Source organism: Equus caballus, chromosome 17 (assembly GCF_041296265.1).
Source record: "Equus caballus isolate H_3958 breed thoroughbred chromosome 17, TB-T2T, whole genome shotgun sequence".
In the NCBI taxonomy this organism is placed as follows: domain Eukaryota; kingdom Metazoa; phylum Chordata; class Mammalia; order Perissodactyla; family Equidae; genus Equus; species Equus caballus.
In genome coordinates, this window is record NC_091700.1 from 88,202,418 (window position 1) to 88,222,508 (window position 20,091).

The window sequence follows — 20,091 nt, forward strand, 5'->3', positions numbered from 1 at the left end:
GAACATTTCTAGGAGTCTGTCAGTGGCTATAAAAGACAAGGACTAAAACCCAAGGGATGAGAGCAAAGCAGATAGGGAGCTGTCTTCCTCTGTGAAAGAGGCTCAGTAGACAAGCCAGTTCCCTGAGGCTTCTCCCACATCCAGGGGCAGCGCCACCACCCTGGGAAGGGGAAGCCTGAGCGCACTGGACCCCAGGCACCAAGCAGCCAAGACAGCAGAGGCAGCATCAGGAATTCTTCCAGGAGTCATCTGTCACAAGGCTTGGCCATGATGAGGCGGTCTTCTACTTCAGCACTTCTGAATGATTTCAAACCATCTGAAGAACTTCTGGTTCTGATCTGGCACCTCCGTGTTCCCCTGTGCCTTCAGAGAAAACAAGCCTAAATCATGCGGGCAGTTGAGACCACTCTCAAGCTGCCAGGAAGAGAGGGCAGTGCAGAGACTCCCCCTTAGTCCATCCAGGCTGCTGTAACAAAAATATCACAGACTAGGAGGCTTATAAACAACAGAAATTTCTCTCACAGTCAGGAGGCTGGGAAGTCCGAGATCAAGATGCCGGCAGACTTGGGTCTGGTGAGATCCTTCCTCCTGGTTCACGAGACAGCAGTCTTTCCACCGTGTCCTTACAGGGCAGAATAAGGGCACTAATCCCCACTGGTGAGGCTCCACTCTCATGACCTAACCTCCCAAAGGCCCCAGTTCCCAATACCAGCACACTGGGCGTTAGGATTACAAATATAAATGGGGGGGGGGGGGGGGGTGCCGACACAACAAACATTCAGTCTATTCCCTCTACACACAAGACACAAAATCACACAGATTGTTTTCTGTGAATTTTATTGACCCTTGCATGGTACAGTACCTGTGCTTAAGAACACACTTTGAGCACTCCCCATTTATTGCCATATTTTATAGCGGAAATACAGAAGCCGTATTTTTTAAGGAAGGAAATATAAAAACGCTTATAAACAGACTATATGTTTTGCCAAAAGAAAGGTACAAAATGCTACATGAAGAATCGAACTAGACACTTCATAAGACCAACTCGAGAAGAAAACTGTTGGATTCAGAAGGTGTGTGGCACTTGTTACATCAACACAATCATGAGACTGGCTCTCTGAGGGTGCCAAGGCACTCCAAACCACACTGGTGGCCACTTCACTTAGTGCAGACAGCTGAGACACAGAAAAGACGACTTCAGAAAGGCATAAACACCCAGCCAGACACAGTCAGCCCACTAACTCTGTTTCCGAAAGACAGCAGCTGTGCTGTGTGAAACCATCTCCCACATGAGCCAACCACCGCGGCCTACAGTCTCTAAGTGGATAAGCTGTTAACTGCTGGCGTTTGGCATCAACGGGCTTCCAAGTGTCAAGAAGTCCATCTTGAATGCCAAGCTCACAGGTCTGGCAAAACACCAGCAGCAGGTGACACTGTCTGAGGCCGGTGCCATGGTAGTTCTGCTACCCGGGTCTGTCTGAATAAAGACTTGGTACACAAAATGCTAGACTCCTTGGCTAAATAAGATGCCCTTACAAACACACCGGCTGAGTCTGGGTGTCTACAGAAAGTAACAAACCAGAAGAGACTGTATGGGGACGCAATCCACTGTTAAAATCCAGTCAACCCACATCTTCCCCAGGAAGCTTCATCGACAGAAGATGCTTCCAATAAACTGTAAAAGAGTAATTGGTTGCTTTATTAGGGAGACGGCATTGTGTGTTATAGTCTGGTGTGTGCAGAATATCTAGTAACCACTCATATCGACATGCTTAACTGGAGTCCAGGCCGCCCACCAGCACAACCAGCCCTCTGTCTGACACCGGCTTCAGCAGCTAGTCTTGATGCCACTGTCCATTTGCAAATGTGAAACTCTCAATCAGAAAGCTGCCATCTATGTCCGTCTCTTAAAACCAGACAAGCAGCACATTTGGGGGAACCCTGCTTCATTTCTCTGAGTGATTCTTTCTCCGGCAATGGACAAACTGATCTTTGGCTTATGCCTCACAAAGGGAAACAAACAGTTCCCTCATACAGAATACTCTAGAAACACAAAATGAAATATTCTCAAGTTCTATTGTTCAAGTTAACATTCTTGCTGCAGAATAACATGCACAATAAGAATTAGCAATTCAGTTCTATTTCCCCTAACCAAAATGTATCCCTTACACAAATTAAGAGCTCAACCCAAATCTACTTCTAATAAAAAAATCATTTTAAGAGTTTAAAAACTAGACGCCCTTAACAAAGCTAAACAATATTCACCCACTCAAATGTCACCCACTCAACAGGCCTCTGTCCTCTCCCTCTAACGTCCAGGCCGCTGGGCCCAGATATCTGACCTTTCACCTCAAGTTTACCCAGTAATTTCCTTGCTTCGAAAAGTCCTTTGTCTTCCCCCTCAAGAACTGCTACTCCAAAAAGAGATGACAATTGATGATTCATATCAACAAATATAAAAGAACACCACGTGTACTCAGACAGTTAAGAACTGCTGCAGGAACTCTATTTCCCATCCCAGAGACCCAGAGATCATTTCCCTCCTTGGCATCTAAGGCCTTGCCCCAAGCCAAGAAAAACAGACACCTGGCTGACAAACTAGCAGACACTGGCTCCTTTAAGAAACAAAACCACCCTTAATCGAGGTCTCTGGGAAGAGAGGGCAATTTTACAAATCAGCAATATTCACCATATCTACTCAATGACCAATTTTTTAAAAGTTGCATAGTGAACTGACCTGGACATTCAGCATTTTGAATGTGGGCACCTTCCTGGAGCCTGCTGAAATGTCTCATCGAACACACACACACACACACACACGTGCGCGCGTGGCAGATGCACTGCCCCCTCAAGAGTCACGCTTCAAGGAGAGTATGCAAAATAAGTGTGTTATAAAATTTATTTGTGTAAGCATTCAGACATTTTTAGGTGGGAAAGATGATAGGCAGATCTCACTACAAGGTGCAACAGAAAATCATACTGGAGAGGATGGTACAGCCCGCGAGGACTGGCAGTGGCACAATTCCAAACAAATGGTGGACGAGAGCACTTCATCGGGGAGAAACTTAAAATAATTTAAAGCTTCATGAGGCAAGATATGTTCCAATTTAAAACACTAAGAAATAGTACCATCGATGAAAACGGAAATCAACTTCTAAGTGTACCAAAAGGGCTGCTGGGCAAACAAGAGGAAAATTTGCATCTGTTGAGGTACAAATAGGAGTGTTTCATAAGAGGGGCATTAATTATTATTAATGGCAAACCCTGCAAATACAAAATAAAACCCAAATCACTGATCACATAATTCAAAATTTACAAGTAATAAAGGCAAGGCAATAGACTCAAGTTATGGCCTGTCGAATATTTACTCCACTGACATTATCTACAGAAGCACTTGGCCAATTTGTACACAGTGATTCCTTATGCACGCAAAAAGGGTTTCCGTAAAAATGACGCTATATACACATCTGTACACTGATCCACCAGAGCGAGTCTCCATCTCCCGGGGAGGGGAGTCAGCAACTTAAAGCAGGATACCTGAGGTTTCATTTCTTCAGTTGCCTTATTGTAATCCCAAATATACATTTCAGGGTTTGTTTTGTTTTGAAAGACACTTTCCTTGATATGTGCACTATGGTTAAAATTAAAAACAAGAATCATAATAAAATGATCGCTTGAAGGAGCTGACCCCCCCACCCCATCTGGAGACTTCATGTGGCCGAGCCCCACGAGGAAGGCCTGTGTGGCCCTGGACTGGTGGCCACAGCGGGGAGGATGGGCCCTCGATGGCGCACCTCTTCAGCGGAGTCAGCAAAGGCTCTCGTTGACTTTTCAGGAGGAGGAGGATGAAGAAGAAAAAAGGAAAAACAAAACCCCAAATGCCAAGGGAATTTCAGTGGGATAAAGTTCCTCCACCACTTAGAGAGTATCTAGGAAAAAACAGAAAGAAATACAGGCAAATAAACATCACTTCTCTAAATTAAATTAATTTGCAAAAATTGAAACAATAATCAAAATCCTAGTTTTTATGGATAATCCCAAGTCATAAGAAATTAAGTGGAGGAAGTATCAATAGGTTAATTATTACATAAGGAATTCATAAAAATTAAGAAAATCAGATTCCAACACAACTTTTCATAGATAGGTTAAATTCACTCATAAAAGAACTCAAAGTATGTAACAAAAAGTGAGAACCTGTTCAGCGTCCCAGGAGTAAAAAAAGGTGTGAATAAAACAGTAAATGATAAACCTTTACTCACAATCAACTTTTAAAAATTGCAAAGTCAGTAATACCAGTGACACAGGAAGATTCTGGGGACGCACATGCACGGCCGAGCTGAGCAACTACTTCTTAGAATCATCTCTTAGGTTTTTTGTAATTATAATAATTAGAAAACAACTCTGATGTCCAATAATAGAGAAATGGTTAAGTAAATTAAGCAAGCTAAATAAAAATACAGATTAAAAATTGTAATTATATTTAAGCAATATGAAAAATATACACAAGTTAATAAGTGTATACAAAATTATGCATGTATAGTAGTTTTACATGCACAATTTCTTTATCCTAAATAAATACCAAAGAATGTCCAAAAAACTATATGCCCACTATAATTTGCAGAAATGTAAAAAACTGGGTAAGTTCATGATTGGTATATAAAGAGGGGACAGGAGGCACCCTCAGGCTGAAACAGACGGAGTGCACTGCCGTCACCACAAGGCTTCCGGGCACGAGGCAGCACTGCGAACCGGCACGGGGCACAGCCACCCTAGGAAGAGACCACACCTGCATCCATTCTCACTGAACTCTCCGAACCCAAACTTCAGGCATTTCTAGACACCTGACTGGAAAGCATGAAGCCAAACAGAGAGTTACAAACATTTGGCCACGGACTATACTTCTCTGGCTGATAATTAGGCTGCGTCATCAAGAGCAGACAGATATCTTGAAGTCACTCTGTATTTATGTGGCAAATGCTACAACTGCACAAAGTTCTATGGTCCTTCCCAGAAGTTTCCAGATTCATATTATTCAGTTATTCATTCATTCATATTGATTTCTATAATTCAGAACAAAAGTCTTCTCTAACTTGATTCTGCTTCAACCCTGTGGCCTGGAAGGTAACAGGGACAGACCAGGAACAGAGCACCAAACTGACAGATGGAGGATTGACAAGCAGGCCATTTGAAGGTGTTCCCATATCCCACCTAAGGAAGCCACAGGCAAACACGGCATGGCCTCCAGAGGGCTCTCCTCCCTGGAGGCAGTGACCGTGGCTACAGGGGCACCGTCAGCAGTTACCTCTGGAGCCGCTGTACGAGCTGGGCCACCATGGTATCCGAGATGCCGGGGCAGGCCTCTTCTGCCAGGTAGATGGCCCTTCGCAGTTCTTCTATGGACCCCATATTACCGCCGCACGCTTGGCTCTTCTCCTTCAACTTCAAACACACAAACATGAACAGCACAGGAAACAATGAGCATCTGCTTTAAGGAGTAATGTAACGTGTGGACCTTAACTGCTCCAGCCACCTGAGTCCTGGCAGCAGCTTCAGCTCAGCTGCTGGGTCACTTCCAATTCGTTTCAGTGACAGCTTTTTGACGGCCGAGAACACGATGTATAGAAAAGGCATCAGGTAGGCCTAAGTCACTACCTTCACTAGGACAGAACAGAGACAACTAGTTGTGCCTCTTTTCAAACTCTGATCACAGCAACCGCCTTGTTTTCTTTTTCCATTTCGACCTTAATCTTATACCAGAAAAGCAATTTGAAAACCACACAGCTAGCTCCACCTTCCACACTGAAGCTGCAGTGTGGGCATCTCAAGCTCAGCTCCTACTGTTAACGGGCTGGTTCTTAAGACTCCAGCAAGCTGCCTCTTTGGTCTAGAGTACTGTCAAACATTCTGTTTCATGTAAATAAGTGGCAGCCCTAAATTCTGGGAATCCACAATGTCCATCTTGGGACCTTTGCTTCCACAAGAAATCTTAAGTGTCTTCAGGCACCTCCGTCAGTTTAAGGTCAACCCGAAGTCTCTGGGATGTGACCAAAACATGCACCATGAAAGGAGAGCGGCTCAGGTCAAGATGCAGCAGAGCGCAGGACTGAGGCTCCCATCGGCAGCTGCAGAGGTGACGAGCACGACTCTCTTCAGGAGGCCCCTCCTCGACTTCATCTTTGAGAAGCAGTTCACAAAACATTTAGCCTTGGCTTTCCCAGCTGTTGTGAACACATGCTGTCACTCCCAGCATCAGTCTACCCTAAAAACAGTGGCTTCTCCCTTCTCCCTCTAAAGAGACAGACAGAAGGCCCGGAAAGGCCCGGTGTTGGAGGGACCGGTGGGTGCTGAGGACATCTCCTGGGCACTTCCGAGAGTCTGTTCCCTGTGTTCCCTCTTGTCACAGATGGCAACACAGCCGACCTGGAGACGGTCGCTTGTCTCTGTCTAGCCTCCTGATCACACGACGACTAAGGGGACAGTATGTATAAGAGCAGCCCGCCACTCTGCCTCCCGCCATTTCCTACAGCTACCTTGTTGCCCTGCCCACCCTGCCCCGTGGACCCACGGGCAAGCCCCTCAGCCCACAGGCTGCTGCTGCATGGGCTCTACAACCCCAACTGGAGGAGCCCCCTGGGCACCCTGAGTGATGTCAGGGAGCATCCTCATCTGTAGAAGGATGCACGCCGATCCTCAAGTACTGAGCTTTATGAGTATTACATAAAATAATGCACAGTGAACACGGGGTTATCAACTATTAATAACACAAACATATAGGAAAAGATGACTGAGAGTTTACCTTTAGGCTAGCTGAAAAAAATCAAAACTATTACATTTAGGATTAATTCATTAATGCCGAATAATGATTTCAGAATAGCTTCTTCATGTACCCAAAAAAAAAATAAACAGCTCCAGACAAAGGAGAAAATCTATGCCATTTTCCCTAAGTGTCTGATGGATCCTAGTAAAGTGGCAGTGCAGGGCTGCAGGAAAGCAAAGGAGCATCAGAAACCTGAAGGGCCAATCTCCCAAACAACCTAAGAAACAGCAAAGTGGGGTCTCACGGACATCGTAGGACCAGCAAGGGCAGCCAGTAAAATGGGCCAACGCTGGAGCCAGAAAGTGGCACTGAGGGGCCTCTACTGCCCTGTGCTGTTTAGTTTCCAGCTGAATCCAGTGTGTTCAATTGTTTCAACCGGCACCTCAGGCTCAGCCACGGCCCCTCCAGCTGGGCCCCGATTTGCCATGTTGGAAGGCAGGGCCCTTAGGGAAACTCATGAGGTCAATGCTCAGCCAGGAAGGGGACGGAAGCAGGACTGAGGGTGGCCGGGAACACCCTGGGCACTGCCAAGGCGAAGGCACTGGGTGAGCTGGGTTCAGGCCAGTGGAAGGCGGGAATGAGCCTGTGCGCCGCACTTCCTTCCCACCTTAGACTATCCACCACAAGTGTCAGGATCCCGCTACAGCCTCCCCGGAAAGCTCTGAATCACCTCACTAAGGGAAGGTGCTGCTGGGACTCAGTCTAAATGATCTTACAGGCAGCCTGAGCCAGGGAGGGGGCACCAGAAAATGAGAGAAAGGGTATTTCCAACTTATTTTCAAATTAGTTACTAACTAGATAAGAGTAATCTTCATTCTCACAAAATCCATTCTTGAAAACACCTCAAAATGCAATATGCACACAGATATCCACAGAAGGCAGAGGGCTCCCCTGAGAAGGAACAGGGGCCAGCACACGGATGCAATCATCACTCACAGAACGAGGAACTAAACTGGGCCATGCACCTGAGAAACGAGTGGCCCCACTGGGGAAAGTGACCGCTCTGGAAACACGTAAGGATTAAGGTTAACCTAGGGGCTCAATGAGAAACAGGAGGGTGCCAGGGAATCTAACATCTCCTTTCAAATAAAAATCTACTTTTTACATTGCCATAAATTTGCCTGAAGCCAAGAGAGCAGGCTGCACCCAAATGAATCTGTAGAAAGCAGCATATCTGAAGCTAAAATAACCACGGTAACACGGACCAGGGCTGGTCGCTGACATCCCGTCTGAGTCAAGGCAGCGACACAGTGACGTTTCCCAGGAGGGGCTAGACAGAAGCCGGTGCCCGACTCCAGCCCCCTCCCAGGAGGCTCTCCGCCTGCTTGCACCAGCTTGTTCTAACCTCCCAAATCCTCCTGCAACACTGTCACAGAAGGATGTCTGCCCCCTGCTTCCTCCCGCCAAAGTCAACTGGGTATCTTACCTCTGCAAAGAGCGGAGAAATAATTGTAGATAAACACTGAGAGGAAGGCATCTGGGGAAGAAAAGAAGGGAATCAGACATACTGAGCATTCCCATTTACAACAATTCAGTAAACTTCAGACACGCCCCATCCAAGCATCAAGCCCGAAATCGTCTCTGTTCACTGCAGCATCTGAGGAGGCCGGTCTTCCTGTCTGTCACTAGACTACCAAGTTCCACTTGCAGTGACATGCACAACCCACACAGACGGGCAAACTACAGGGTCTGGATTCCCCGCGGGAAGGCACTAGAGGTTCAGGAAGTGGCGCTCGGTGTGGACACAGGCGATGCTGAATGGCACCGCTGTGCTCTCCGTGTAGAGGATGTTACTAACGGGACCCTGGCGATGGGACTCAGATGGACGCTGGCTATCCTGACTGGCTGTGGTAGGACAGTGGCCTGTCTTCTACTTTTGCAACCTCTATCTGAACACATGACGAGTCCTATCTGCTTCTCCAAGTGGGACTTGTAGGACACCAGAGGACAGCCCTAGGTCCACACTGCCTGAGAGAATCCACACCACTGTGCCTTAAAAAATTCCTGAAAATAGAGCTTTTTGTAAACTTAAAGAAGCATGAAAGCAATTAATCAAAAAGAGTTTTATATATGTACCATAAGTAATACTTCTCTTAAAGATCTTTAAACAAAACTTAATCCCAAAATTCTCGTACCTTATGAGTAACCCCAATATGCAAAACACACACAGCCCCCTCAAGAGGACTAGAAAGTCATTTCCTATGTGAAACCCAACTCTACCCCCCGCCACGATTCCCGTGGAGGTTCAGGGTCAGGACATGCTGATCACACAGCAGGGCTAGATAGCAGAAGTCAGCACCAGAACAGACCAGAGTCCAGACTCTCGGGTCTGAATCTCTGGGTAATCAGAACAAAATCTCTTAATCTGTCAATTCACTGACAGTAGAACTCCAAAAGACGCAGCCAAGAGGGACCACCCAGCCCACTAAAGCAGCAAGGTTCACACAGCCGCCGAATGACGACAAGCGTTAGTCACTGGAGTGCAAGTGAACGTACCACCTTATTTCTTTCCAAATCAGACGGCCGAAGAGTTCCGTTCTCGAGACTCTTTGAATTCTTCTCTGAGTCCGTGAAGTTCCAGTCCCCGGAGTCAGAGTCGCTGCCTCCGGACGCTTGGCCGTCCGTGTCTGTTTCCCTTAACACAGAAATCCAGGTGACCTCTGTGAGTGAGCGCGCTGGCTCCGTGGGGGCCAAGCCCACAAGGATCCCCGGTGGCAGCCTCCCAATCTACATTCTCCAACTCCACTGAGCACGTGACGCCGCCCGGCCACCCATGCCTCGCCTGTCTCACTCCCCCCAGTCACATCCACCTCCAGCCTCTCCTGGGCTTTCAGAAGCCAACCCTGCCCCCTACCTCACAGAGAGGAGAGACCACCAGAATGTGGTTCCTGGAAACTCCCACAGTGCCAGCTGCATGACACCCGCCCCTCCCGCCTCCTCAAATGTGAAGGGGCATCTTCTCCTGTAGACAATTCTCCAGTCCACTGACAGCCCCTCTCTCTTGGACTTCAACTTCTCTCCCCTCAGGCTCCTTTCCACCAACATTTAAACATACATTCCTTTTGCTCACTCAACACAATCTCTCTTCCAGCCACAGCCTCTCAGTCACATTCCTTGGATGTGTTGACCTCCACTCTCCGCCTCCATTTCTTATGTTCCACTCAGGTGAAAACCCACCCCTGTCCCTCCAACTGCCATGTCCAAGGCCACCAGTCCCCGGCACAGTACTAGACAAGGGAGGCACAGTCCAGTCCTTATCCTGCTCCAACCATCAGGAGGAAACGATCCTGCTACGCACGCCCTCCTCCCCTAGACTCTGGACTCCTGGAGCCACACTGCACTGGATCTCCTCCAACTGTCTCGTCCACAGGTCCATCCTTTATGCTGGTGCTTCCTGGGATGTGGTCCTAGGCCTCTGGCCCTTCTCATTCCGCAGGTATGCTCTGAGCGACACCCTCTGTTCTCATGGCTCCAATGACCATTTACAGAACGGTGACTCTAAATTGTTCTCTCTAGAAATCCTAGGCATCTCGCCTGAACTCCAAACCTCGTTGTCACTCTAAACTGCACACATCCTCATGGACATCCAGTCAACAACTCAAACATGTCCCATATCAAACTCAGCTTCCTGTCCCTGGCCTCCCCAGACCAGCTTCTTCTCCAGTGCTGTCAACTCAGTGGCACCTGCCACCCTGCTGAAGCCTGGAGCATCTCCACATCCTTTACCCAAATCCACGGCCACATCCAAACTCCCTGTTCATCTCTTCATTCCCACCGCTACCACCCTAGTCTCTCAATGCCGTGACCTCAACACCTTCCCCGTCAGTGGTTCTCACTCTCGGCTGTACAATGGAATCACTTGGGGATCCTGAAAAACCACTTCGGGTCTCAACCTAGAAACTGATTCCACTGGCCCAGAGTGTGGACCCGGGCTGTGGGCCAACTTGAACTTCTGGCCGAGGTGTGAAGAAGAACAGAAGAGGTACTGAGGATCTGGAGCACTTCCAGTCACGACACTTCCTGACGCCTCCTTTCTCCCTTCACCTCAGAGCCATCGGTCTGGCTTTCCCCACCCTACGTACTGAAACGGCATCTAGACCTAACATCTCCTCAGCTGACAAATTCCTGGAGGCCTAACTTGACACCAGCTTTTAGTTAAAATTTTAGTAAGAGCTTTTACAATGCCAACATCTACCAGAACACAACACAGAATCACAAAAATATACATTTATATCTTTCTAAGAAGATACTTAAAGCAGTTTCATTTGATCAGTATTTTAAGAGCAGCAAGTGTAACAAAGAAACCAGGTCAAGTTCTTTATGCACAGTTCTAACTGGGAGAAACTCCATGGGCAACAAAAGACTCCTAAACAGTCCCACACTAATTCAAGAATCACCATCAACCTGGATTACCTTTAAAAAAGAAACCCAAACCGCCCCTAACGAGAAACAAGAACAGGCCCACGTCACACACCCTGCATGGCTCACGCACAGCCCTCCCGGCTCACACGCGCCCTGCGTGGCCCAAGCAGAGCCGACTTACGTGTCCGAGTCCTCGGAGCTGGAGTCCTCGTGGCTCTGTTCGGCCTTCCACCTCTTGTACCTGTCGATGAGCTCAGTCAAGTAGGACGTCTTCTTTGCGTTGCGTATTATAAACTTGTGCTTCAGTAACTCCTTAGCAGTGGGTCTCTGGAAAACCAACCGGCAAACAGAACAGAAAAAGCATGAGACAAGTTCCCTACATTCTACTTTATTCTACCCTGAAGGACAGACTTTTGCCTCAAAATGGCAAACCACCACACTAAAGCATAAAAATCAAGATCTACTTTGAAGTTTTTTCCCTTAAGACTTATTTAAATAGTCATTTAGCGCCTGTGGGTGGGACTCTGTGTACTGTGGACACAGCATTTAGTATCTAATGGGGTCTTTAACATTTGGCAGGGAACCATCCAATGAAAGAAGAGAACTTCGCCCCCAAAATGCATTTACATAGAAAATGTTGCACAGAATTTCACAGGGATCATTCAAGAGAGCTACAATATACTTCCTAGTTTTTAGAAAACATTTTCTTACAAATGCTGGCAAGACAGAAAACATACGTTCTACATTATCTTGTTAACATTCTACATTAATGTTTGGTTCTACCGCCCCAAATTATAAGATAAATGTTAATTTGGATCCATCTAGAAGAAACTAGAAAGTAGCCAGGAGATACCCTTGTCTTGTATGCTAAAAGAGTTCCCAAGTTCTCTGAGGCATCAGCTTCCCCAATTTAGAAATGCTGGTTTCCCAGGTCTGCCCCTTTCCCCGTGAGCGGGGTGAGGTCTTCACCCAGGCCCCAGGCTCAGCAGGGCCACAGCCAGACAGCATGCTTTGAACTTGGTCAACTGCTTTGCCCTTGAGGATGGCAAACCCAATTAGAGGGAACATGCTTCCCAAGGAAACCTGACGTAGCTCAAATTGGAGTAGACAGCAGGAACAAACTACATGAGTTAGACTAAGTCCCCACTTACTCTGAATTACTAAAGCTTTACTAGCAAGAGCCAGGCATGTTCCTCAAATTCAAGCCTGTGAAAAACGTGGGCCATCTCGGGCATTTCTCACTCCCTGTCCACATGGCTGTGAAACTCCAAGTGTCTGAGAAGTGCTCCTAGTCTCAGCTTCTCACCCGTCTCCTCAGTGCACTTCGGGTCAAGGTATGGGTAGAGATGTGTGCAATGGGCCAGTAAGCCAATACGAGAAATAAACTTTTTTTAAAAAATATTTTATTTTTTCTTTTTCTCCCCAAAGCTCCCCCTGTACACAGTTGTATATTTTTAGTTGTGGGTCTTTCTAGTAGTGCCATGTGGGACGCCGCCTCAGCGTGGCTTGACAAGCAGTGCCATGTCAGCGCCCAGGACCCAAACTGGTGAAACCCTGGGCCGCCAAAGCAGAGCACACGAAATTAACCACTCGGCCACGGGGCTGGGCCCCTAGAAATATACTTTTAAGGGGAAGATGTGCACGCACATGGGTAGGTGTGTCTTCTTGTGTGCTGGTGCACGGCAGCTAGAAAACTGGTATCATGATACACTGTGCAGAGCCTCATGGACACGTAGAGCAAGTGCCCCCACCACGTGATGCATCAATAAAATGCTGACTTGGTGATCTCAGGCTGCATCCTTTCGAGGTTCTTAGAAAATGTTGCATTCCCCACTTAACTCCTTTCCCAAAACTGGAATCATATTAGAAAACCATGGTGCTCTTGTAAAACTAGTCACCCATTTTTAGATAAGAGTTCATAAAAAGGGGTTCAGCTTGACCTTCAGCTAACCCTGCTGGAAAATTCAGGAAAAAAACGAGAACATATGGTGCTATAGGCAACAGAAAAATACACAGATAACTTTCAAAGAAATGTCCTAATTGAGAGAGCAAATTAGAATAAAGCTGTGTAGTCATTACCACTCCATGGCTCTGCCCATGTCAATTAAACAGAAGGGAAAGTGAGAGGGAAGAGGGGAGAAAAGCAAGGTGAGTGGCTCATTTATATTTTATTTGCCTTTTCTTTCCTAACACATGCTAAGAAAAAACCAAAAACATTTACTTTAAAGACATATTTAGCCATATTTTTCAGGTCACACTTGGCAATTACTAAAAACAGCATACAGTTTATAGCCTGATCTTCCACTGCAAATATTAAAAATGTATGATTCCATACATAATATTAAGGAGAATAGTCTGCATACCCAAGGAGGTATGAGACACTAGAAAATCTGAAAGAAAGATTTTTAATCCTAAAAAGGAAAAATAACAATAAAAACATATTTGTGATTCAAAGAAATCAATCATACCCATTTAGAAAAAGAAAGAAAAATGAGATCATGAAAGTAGCTGATTATAGTGATTAAAGAAACTCCAATGGGGTGTATCTAGACCAAGTCAGGACACACATGAAGAGATGCTCATCCTGATCTCGTGAAACTCACAAAGCTCGGCTCCTTATTCAGACAGGCCTCCACAAACTCCTTGAGGGGTCTGCTGTAGTTTCCTTCCAGCGTCGGGGGGTTGTTCTTTGGAATGAGGAATAAAACCTTCATGGGATGCAGCTCGGAATGAGGGGGCTCCCCTTTCGCAAGTTCTATAGCTGTTATGCCCAGGGACCAGATGTCTGCCTGCAACAACAAAGCATCTTTAGAAACACTGAACAGGAATCAATTCAAATAAATATATCTCTTAGAAAAAAAAAAATACTTCTCAATATACTTCTCAGGTATTGAAAAAGATAATTATTTTTGACCGAAAATCGAAAAGATAATCCATTATGATTTCGAAATAGGCAACACAGAGGAAATGTACTATACAAAATGTCTTCTACCTCTCTCCTGAAGACGGCTGAGATGATTATTTCTCATCCACCTAGTGCTATACAAGCGGTGCAGTGTTAATTTAAGTCCTTGGGATAGGTAACCAGAGGTGATCTGGGGAGTACAGGAGTGTCTGTGAGTCACCCCATCAAGCAAAGCTTAGAACTGAGCACTGCTTTGAGGTCGAGAGCAGGTTCCCTGGGCTCAGGGACAGGTCTGAATGCCAGCTCTACAACCGGTCTTAGGATGTTAGACAAAATACCTAACCTGTGAGCCTTGTTCCTTCATCTGTAAAATGGGAATAACAGCAGGGTGGCTGTGCAAGGTGCCTTACATACAGCCCAGAACTTAAATGTTTATTATGAAAATGTTCAAATATACACAGAAGCGGAGAATATTAAAATAATGCACCCCCATACACCCATCACATGAACTTAATAATTATTAACAATTTACCATACAAGCTTTGGCTATTTTTTGCCACAGTACATTTTAAAATAAATCACAGACATCATGACATTTTTCCTGAGTACTCTAGTGTGCCAATATAAGGACTTTTTACTATATATCGACACCTAAAATTCATAATAATTCCTTAATATCATGTTATAATTAAGTCTTCTCAATTATTCAAAATAGTCTTTTCACGGTTGGTTGATTTGAATCAGGATCCAAACAAGGCCCATATGTTGCAACTGACTCTTAGGACGCCTAAGGCTCTTTCAATTCAGAACATCCACTTCCCAATCTCCTCAGTGCCAGTGACCTAAGGAAGAAATAGGTCCCAAATTCTGGATTTGCCTGGTTTCTTCTCAGGGTCTTAACGTGTTCTAGCTCCTGTATTTCCTGTCACATGACAGGTTAATTAAATCCAGAGGCTTGTCTGATTTGCTGTCAGCACGAGACAGGGGGCACCGTGTGGGGGCACCTGCTGCCCAGCTCCTGACCCCTCTCCTATGCAGCACACGCTTGTGGCCTGGGCCAGTCAGTTGGGTGGATGAACGAATTCCTGGACCATGTAATGGAAATGAAAAGAGCAGGCAGTCTTGGAGGAACTCTAGTTAACGAGGCTTTTCCAGTTGCTGACACCAACCCCCCTGCATGAAATCAGACTGAAGCAGCAGCAGGACCACACAGGCCGGCAGAGAACAGGCAGTGGGGAACAAGCCTCTGCTACACTCGGTCTAGTACAACTGTCCTGCTCCTGTCGCTGTGCGCTGCAAACCCATCTTAATTCCAGGCAATGAATTAGAACTAATACACCTCTTACACTCACACTACAGCAAGGAAATGGACAGGCTGAAACATCATTTAGGTCAGCAGAGAATGCAGACATTCTTCGACCTGGAGAGAACTCACCTGCCATGTTTCCAAAGCCCTAGTGAGTAGGAGACATCCTCACTACAATTTCCCCCAGCCCAGCAGTCCATGTGGTCAATGCCTACCACATATTCTGTTTTCTTCTGTTCCCAGTGAAGGCAGGAATAACCGTCAGCAAGCCTTGTTTTAAATTTTTTTTACTACAGGGATCAGTCTAGAAGACCCAGTATCAGGGGTAACGTTCCTACTTCCCATCCCTTTACAACTTGGACTCTGCTTTATTTTACATGTGCATTATTATAAAAATCAGCAGAAATGTGACTTATTCCAGAGTCCCTCCCCCCGGGAGGAGGAAGCTGGGTGCACCGGAGCGTGCCAGCAGTGAGCTTCCGTAACTGGCCAGGAGGACAAAAGTAAGTGTGCAGGTACAAGGAGGGAGGGCGAGTTGCAAGGACAGGAGGCAAAGATGACCGAATGCACGACTCTCATGTGGCAGCAGCTCTTTACACAACAGGTCTCTTTCTAAAGTTTGCATGATTCCACGTCTGTCTACTCCAGCCCTCCTGGATTTCACTGGAATTGCTGCTCTTTGCACAGCCTGCTGCTCAGCACCAATGTGCCTCCTGGCTGTACAGACGCAGGGCCTTTATCCAGATGACCTCTGATGGACACACTTCCGGGCCCCCAGCATCCTGTAACCACTTAAGCACACTCCATAACTAGAAGGCTCCAGCCAATGATGGTGTCTGCGGGCAGTCTGTCATGGGATGAGCTTGCCCCCATTTCCCTCAGAGGTCTGAGGGCTTGTGATCAGGATCCAGGCCAGGCAATAAGCAGACAGGCAGCAAGACTTCGAGGACCTGGCACCTGTTCCACACGCCAGGACAGACCAACTAAAGTCGACTGAGGAAACAGCCTCCCCAGCACCACTTGTAACGCATCTCCTCCTCAGAGAAGAGGCACAGGCAGCACTCGCCTGCTTCCCCCGGGAGGGTCACCAGCAGAGCCTCGTCAAGACAAAACGTGCACCCTTTCCCCGTCAGCCAAGCCAGGAGCCCGAGTGTCACCCAGGCTCCTCGGAGCTCCTCTTTGGACCCCTGTAAAATCAACCAGGTGCCAGGTGTGCTGCTCCTGACCTCTCGGAGCCCCGGGTCCCCATCCATCCCTCCTGCCCTGGCTTAGCTCAGAGCTATGCTCTTTCCCCAGGACTTCAGTAGGGGGCTCTGAAGTGTCTTCCTGCCTGCAGGCTCCCTCTCCACACATCCAACATCGTTCTGACTAACGTGGAAACCCTGACTGGCATTTGAATAAATGGCAAGCAATTTGGCATTATGTCAAAAGCCATAAAGATATCCAAACTTGTTGAAACCAATTAATTCCCCTTCTAGGAATCTAGCTTAAAAAAATACATTTTAGATTTAGAAAATGGTATATGCTGCCAAAAACATTCAATAGCAGCATTACTTACACTAAACCTTAGAATGATTTAGTTGCTACAGCACATTAACTTACTGAAGTATCATGTACCCAACAATGACATTAAGAGAGAATCAAAATATAATTGAGTTGGTCTATTATTACATCTAGGAAATATGGCATCAGATTTAGACCATGTGTCTGGGTTTTAAATTATGTGGGGCAAGGGCAGCCATTTTCCAGAGCAATTAAAACTCAGGTATCAGAATAGATCCATTTTACTGTCATTTGGGAAGGACACGAAATTAGGTAGTTAGAGAAAAGTGAACAGATTTTCTCCTATGTGGAAAAGTCTAGGTAGTATGCTCCTAAGTGACAACATACGACTGTTACTGATGATCAAGGACTCTTCTCAGTGGGGACGGGGGAGTGGAAGTGGGGTGGTGCAAATATACAACAATATTCTAAATCCTTGCAATATCATGCTGATTAAGTAAAAGCAAGCTGGCTACAAATCTGCAGACACAATACAACGTAAGTGGTATAAAAAGCTTATGTATGACTATATTCTGGAAGGAACCACAGTCAACTCCATAATCAAGAGGAAGAGGGGCGAAAAAACATGGAGAATCCTAAATCACAGTTATAACTAGTCAAAACATAGCTCAAAATGGATTTAATATAAACTACTTAATTAGATGCACTATGTAGGAACACATCCATAAGCAGCATCTAGAGGTATAAAAATCGTTTATGAGCACTAACTAGCAATACATGGTTGATCTGAAAAGGTCCAACCATTACTACGTGGTAAATAAAGCCTGTTAGTCTCCAAGCTGGATGCTTTTCCCACTCACCTCCTTCCCCCACTTCCAGCGCCCATTACTCACAGCTGGGACTGTGGGTAATTCCTGATCCTGCAGAGGGACCAGGAGACACCAGTGGGCTTGGCATGGGGACAGGGAGAGCCAGTGGCGTGCTGCAGTGGACAGGCTATCTGGGCAGATTCTAACAACTGACGGGCTAATAGTGCCATGTTTTTACTCATTTTTACCAATTTTATTTTTTTCCATCAATGCATCACCTATCTCCATTTTTCACCATGGTTAGACTGCCAATAGTTATTTCAGAGATGACTGGACACCAAAATAACTTAGCTTGTGCTTGAGTAGAAAGTCTACAGGTGTTTTTCTTTTCATCTTTTTGTTCCCCCCAGTATTTTCCAGACTAAAGAGTATATATTGCTTCTGAGACCAAAAAAGCGAAGTTATTTATAAGAGAATCCTGACACCAACCTCTCCACGACTACAGGATGTTGTTTCAGTTAACAGGCAAGTCAATCCCCTGGCCTCATCTCCTACCACACCTTCACCAGAATCTACAAACCAAACACAACTCTCCTTTCCCTGGACTTGGTCTGAACGCCCTTTGCTCATCTTTGAGGGGCTGCAGAGCCGCACGTCTGTGAAGCCTTCCCCAGCTCACTCTGACATCCCTCACTCAGCTCGCCTGCACTCCTCGACACCTGTTAGAGCACCTGATCCAGCACCTGATACCCAGCAGTGCAATTACTCACAGAAAATGTAAATTATTTAGCACAGCACTGGGTGCCACTACAGCGAAGACTGAATGAATGAATACAGAGAAAGGGACAATGTCTTTAATCAAGTACAATCCACATGTTGACACACCATCATAGCAATCTTATGAAGAAAAGGGAAAAAAAGATTTAAGTTCTTTAGCCCAAGATCCTAGTCTAGGATTGAAAACAAAGGCTTCTCTGTGGGGGAGCAGAGTTATCTCCTTTGGCACCATCTCCAAGGTTTGGGTGCTTCTTACAAACCAAGCTACCCTAAATCACCTTTAAAATGATGATGATGATGGTGAAGATGATGAAGGTTCTTAAGGCATATGGGCAATCACCACTTAGCAATACTGGGCTTAAATTAAGAATTGAGATCAACATAAGCACCCTGTATGTGCAAACACATTCAGAACACCTAAGCAGCAAGGACAAATGACAAGGGGTCAAAGATACTAAGGTTATTGTGTTAGACAGGATTCTAGACGTACACATAAGATTATGGCTTATAGTCCCTTTTGCTCATGAGGCAGGTGCATTCCACTCCTCTTCCCAACCTGACCTTCCTCCGAGAATCAGAGTGCGTACCCAAACACAGAACTGAGGGAGCCCGCTGTCCTGATTATAGTAACAGACTCTGCTACCCGACGGCTGTGCGCTCCTGACCTGTAATGCAGAGACTGGTGGAAAAAATGTTCACAAGTACATGCAAGGAAGAATGGAAGTGGGAACTGGAAAGAAGCCAGATAAGTTTGTGTCTCAGGAGACCACAGTGGCCACAATAGCTACAGCACCCCTCAAAGAACATAAACTGCCCTGTCAGGCAGGCCTGAGAGGCGAGGCAGCCACCGGAAAGATATCCACAAAGCAACCTCGGAAAAAGGCCCTCTGTCAGGCATTGCTGATGACAAAAGTGGCTGTCCCAGTGTCACAACTAATGTGGGTGAGTGGGTGTGTGTGTGTGATTATCCCTAAGGCCTCAGCCTCCAGAAACCCACTTCTTATAAGCCTCAAGATTCAGACACTAACATTAGCCTTATCTGCACTTTCCACACCCCTTGAGTCAACAAACCTGGGAAGCAAATTTCAGATAAACATATTCTTTCACACATGATTTCTAGTAAAGAGCGGTGTTGGGTATGATCCAAGCAAATCAAAGAATTAGCCTCTGACATAAGCCAGAGTAAAAGGAAAAGCAGTTGAAGGTTAGGGAGAAATGTGACACTCCCTCAAGCTCCGCAACCAAGTGTGCACTCCCTGTGAGGTGGAGGCAGCATCTTTTAATCTACTGAAAAAGAATACTACAACATCCACTGACCAGATGAGAGCACGTTGATCCTGATAAGAACGCCAGGAAGGAAGGTGGCAAAGCTTTATGGAGGTCACCTGCCCCAGAGAAGCCCTGCACAAGGGGCCAAGGCAGAGGGGAAAGGCCTCGGCCAGCAGGACAACTCCTGAAGAAAGAGGGTGGAGTGAGCAGGGGTGGGTAACACCGACAATGTGGGAACTGACTCCTGAGTCACATGTGCCGTGGCTGACCAGCTAATTTACTAGAAAAAAGAGAGGAGAATAGTCAGCCTAGTGTAATCTGATGAGTTAAGAAACTTGGATTC

General features: G+C 46.3%; 1 protein-coding gene across 6 annotated transcripts in view; it reads right to left on the reverse strand.

Annotated features, from left to right (window-relative positions):
* Positions 1–820: 820 nt before the first annotated feature.
* STK24 (serine/threonine kinase 24) overlaps positions 821–20,091 on the reverse strand; it is a 113,013-nt gene continuing 93,742 nt past the window's right edge. For 3 of the 6 annotated variants that reach the window (XM_023621753.2, XM_070239945.1, XM_070239947.1), the window contains 6 exons: positions 13,783–13,968; positions 11,361–11,506; positions 9,317–9,452; positions 8,244–8,294; positions 5,303–5,439; positions 821–3,929 (listed from right to left, as the gene is read on the reverse strand). In XM_023621753.2, coding sequence (XP_023477521.1) covers positions 3,893–3,929; positions 5,303–5,439; positions 8,244–8,294; positions 9,317–9,452; positions 11,361–11,506; positions 13,783–13,968 — 693 coding nt within the window. In that variant the 3' untranslated portion in view covers positions 821–3,892. Of the gene's footprint in view, positions 3,930–5,302; positions 5,440–8,243; positions 8,295–9,313; positions 9,453–11,360; positions 11,507–13,782; positions 13,969–20,091 lie in introns of all 6 variants that reach the window. The other 3 variants (XM_023621752.2, XM_014732158.3, XM_070239946.1) reach the window with 1 other exon arrangement.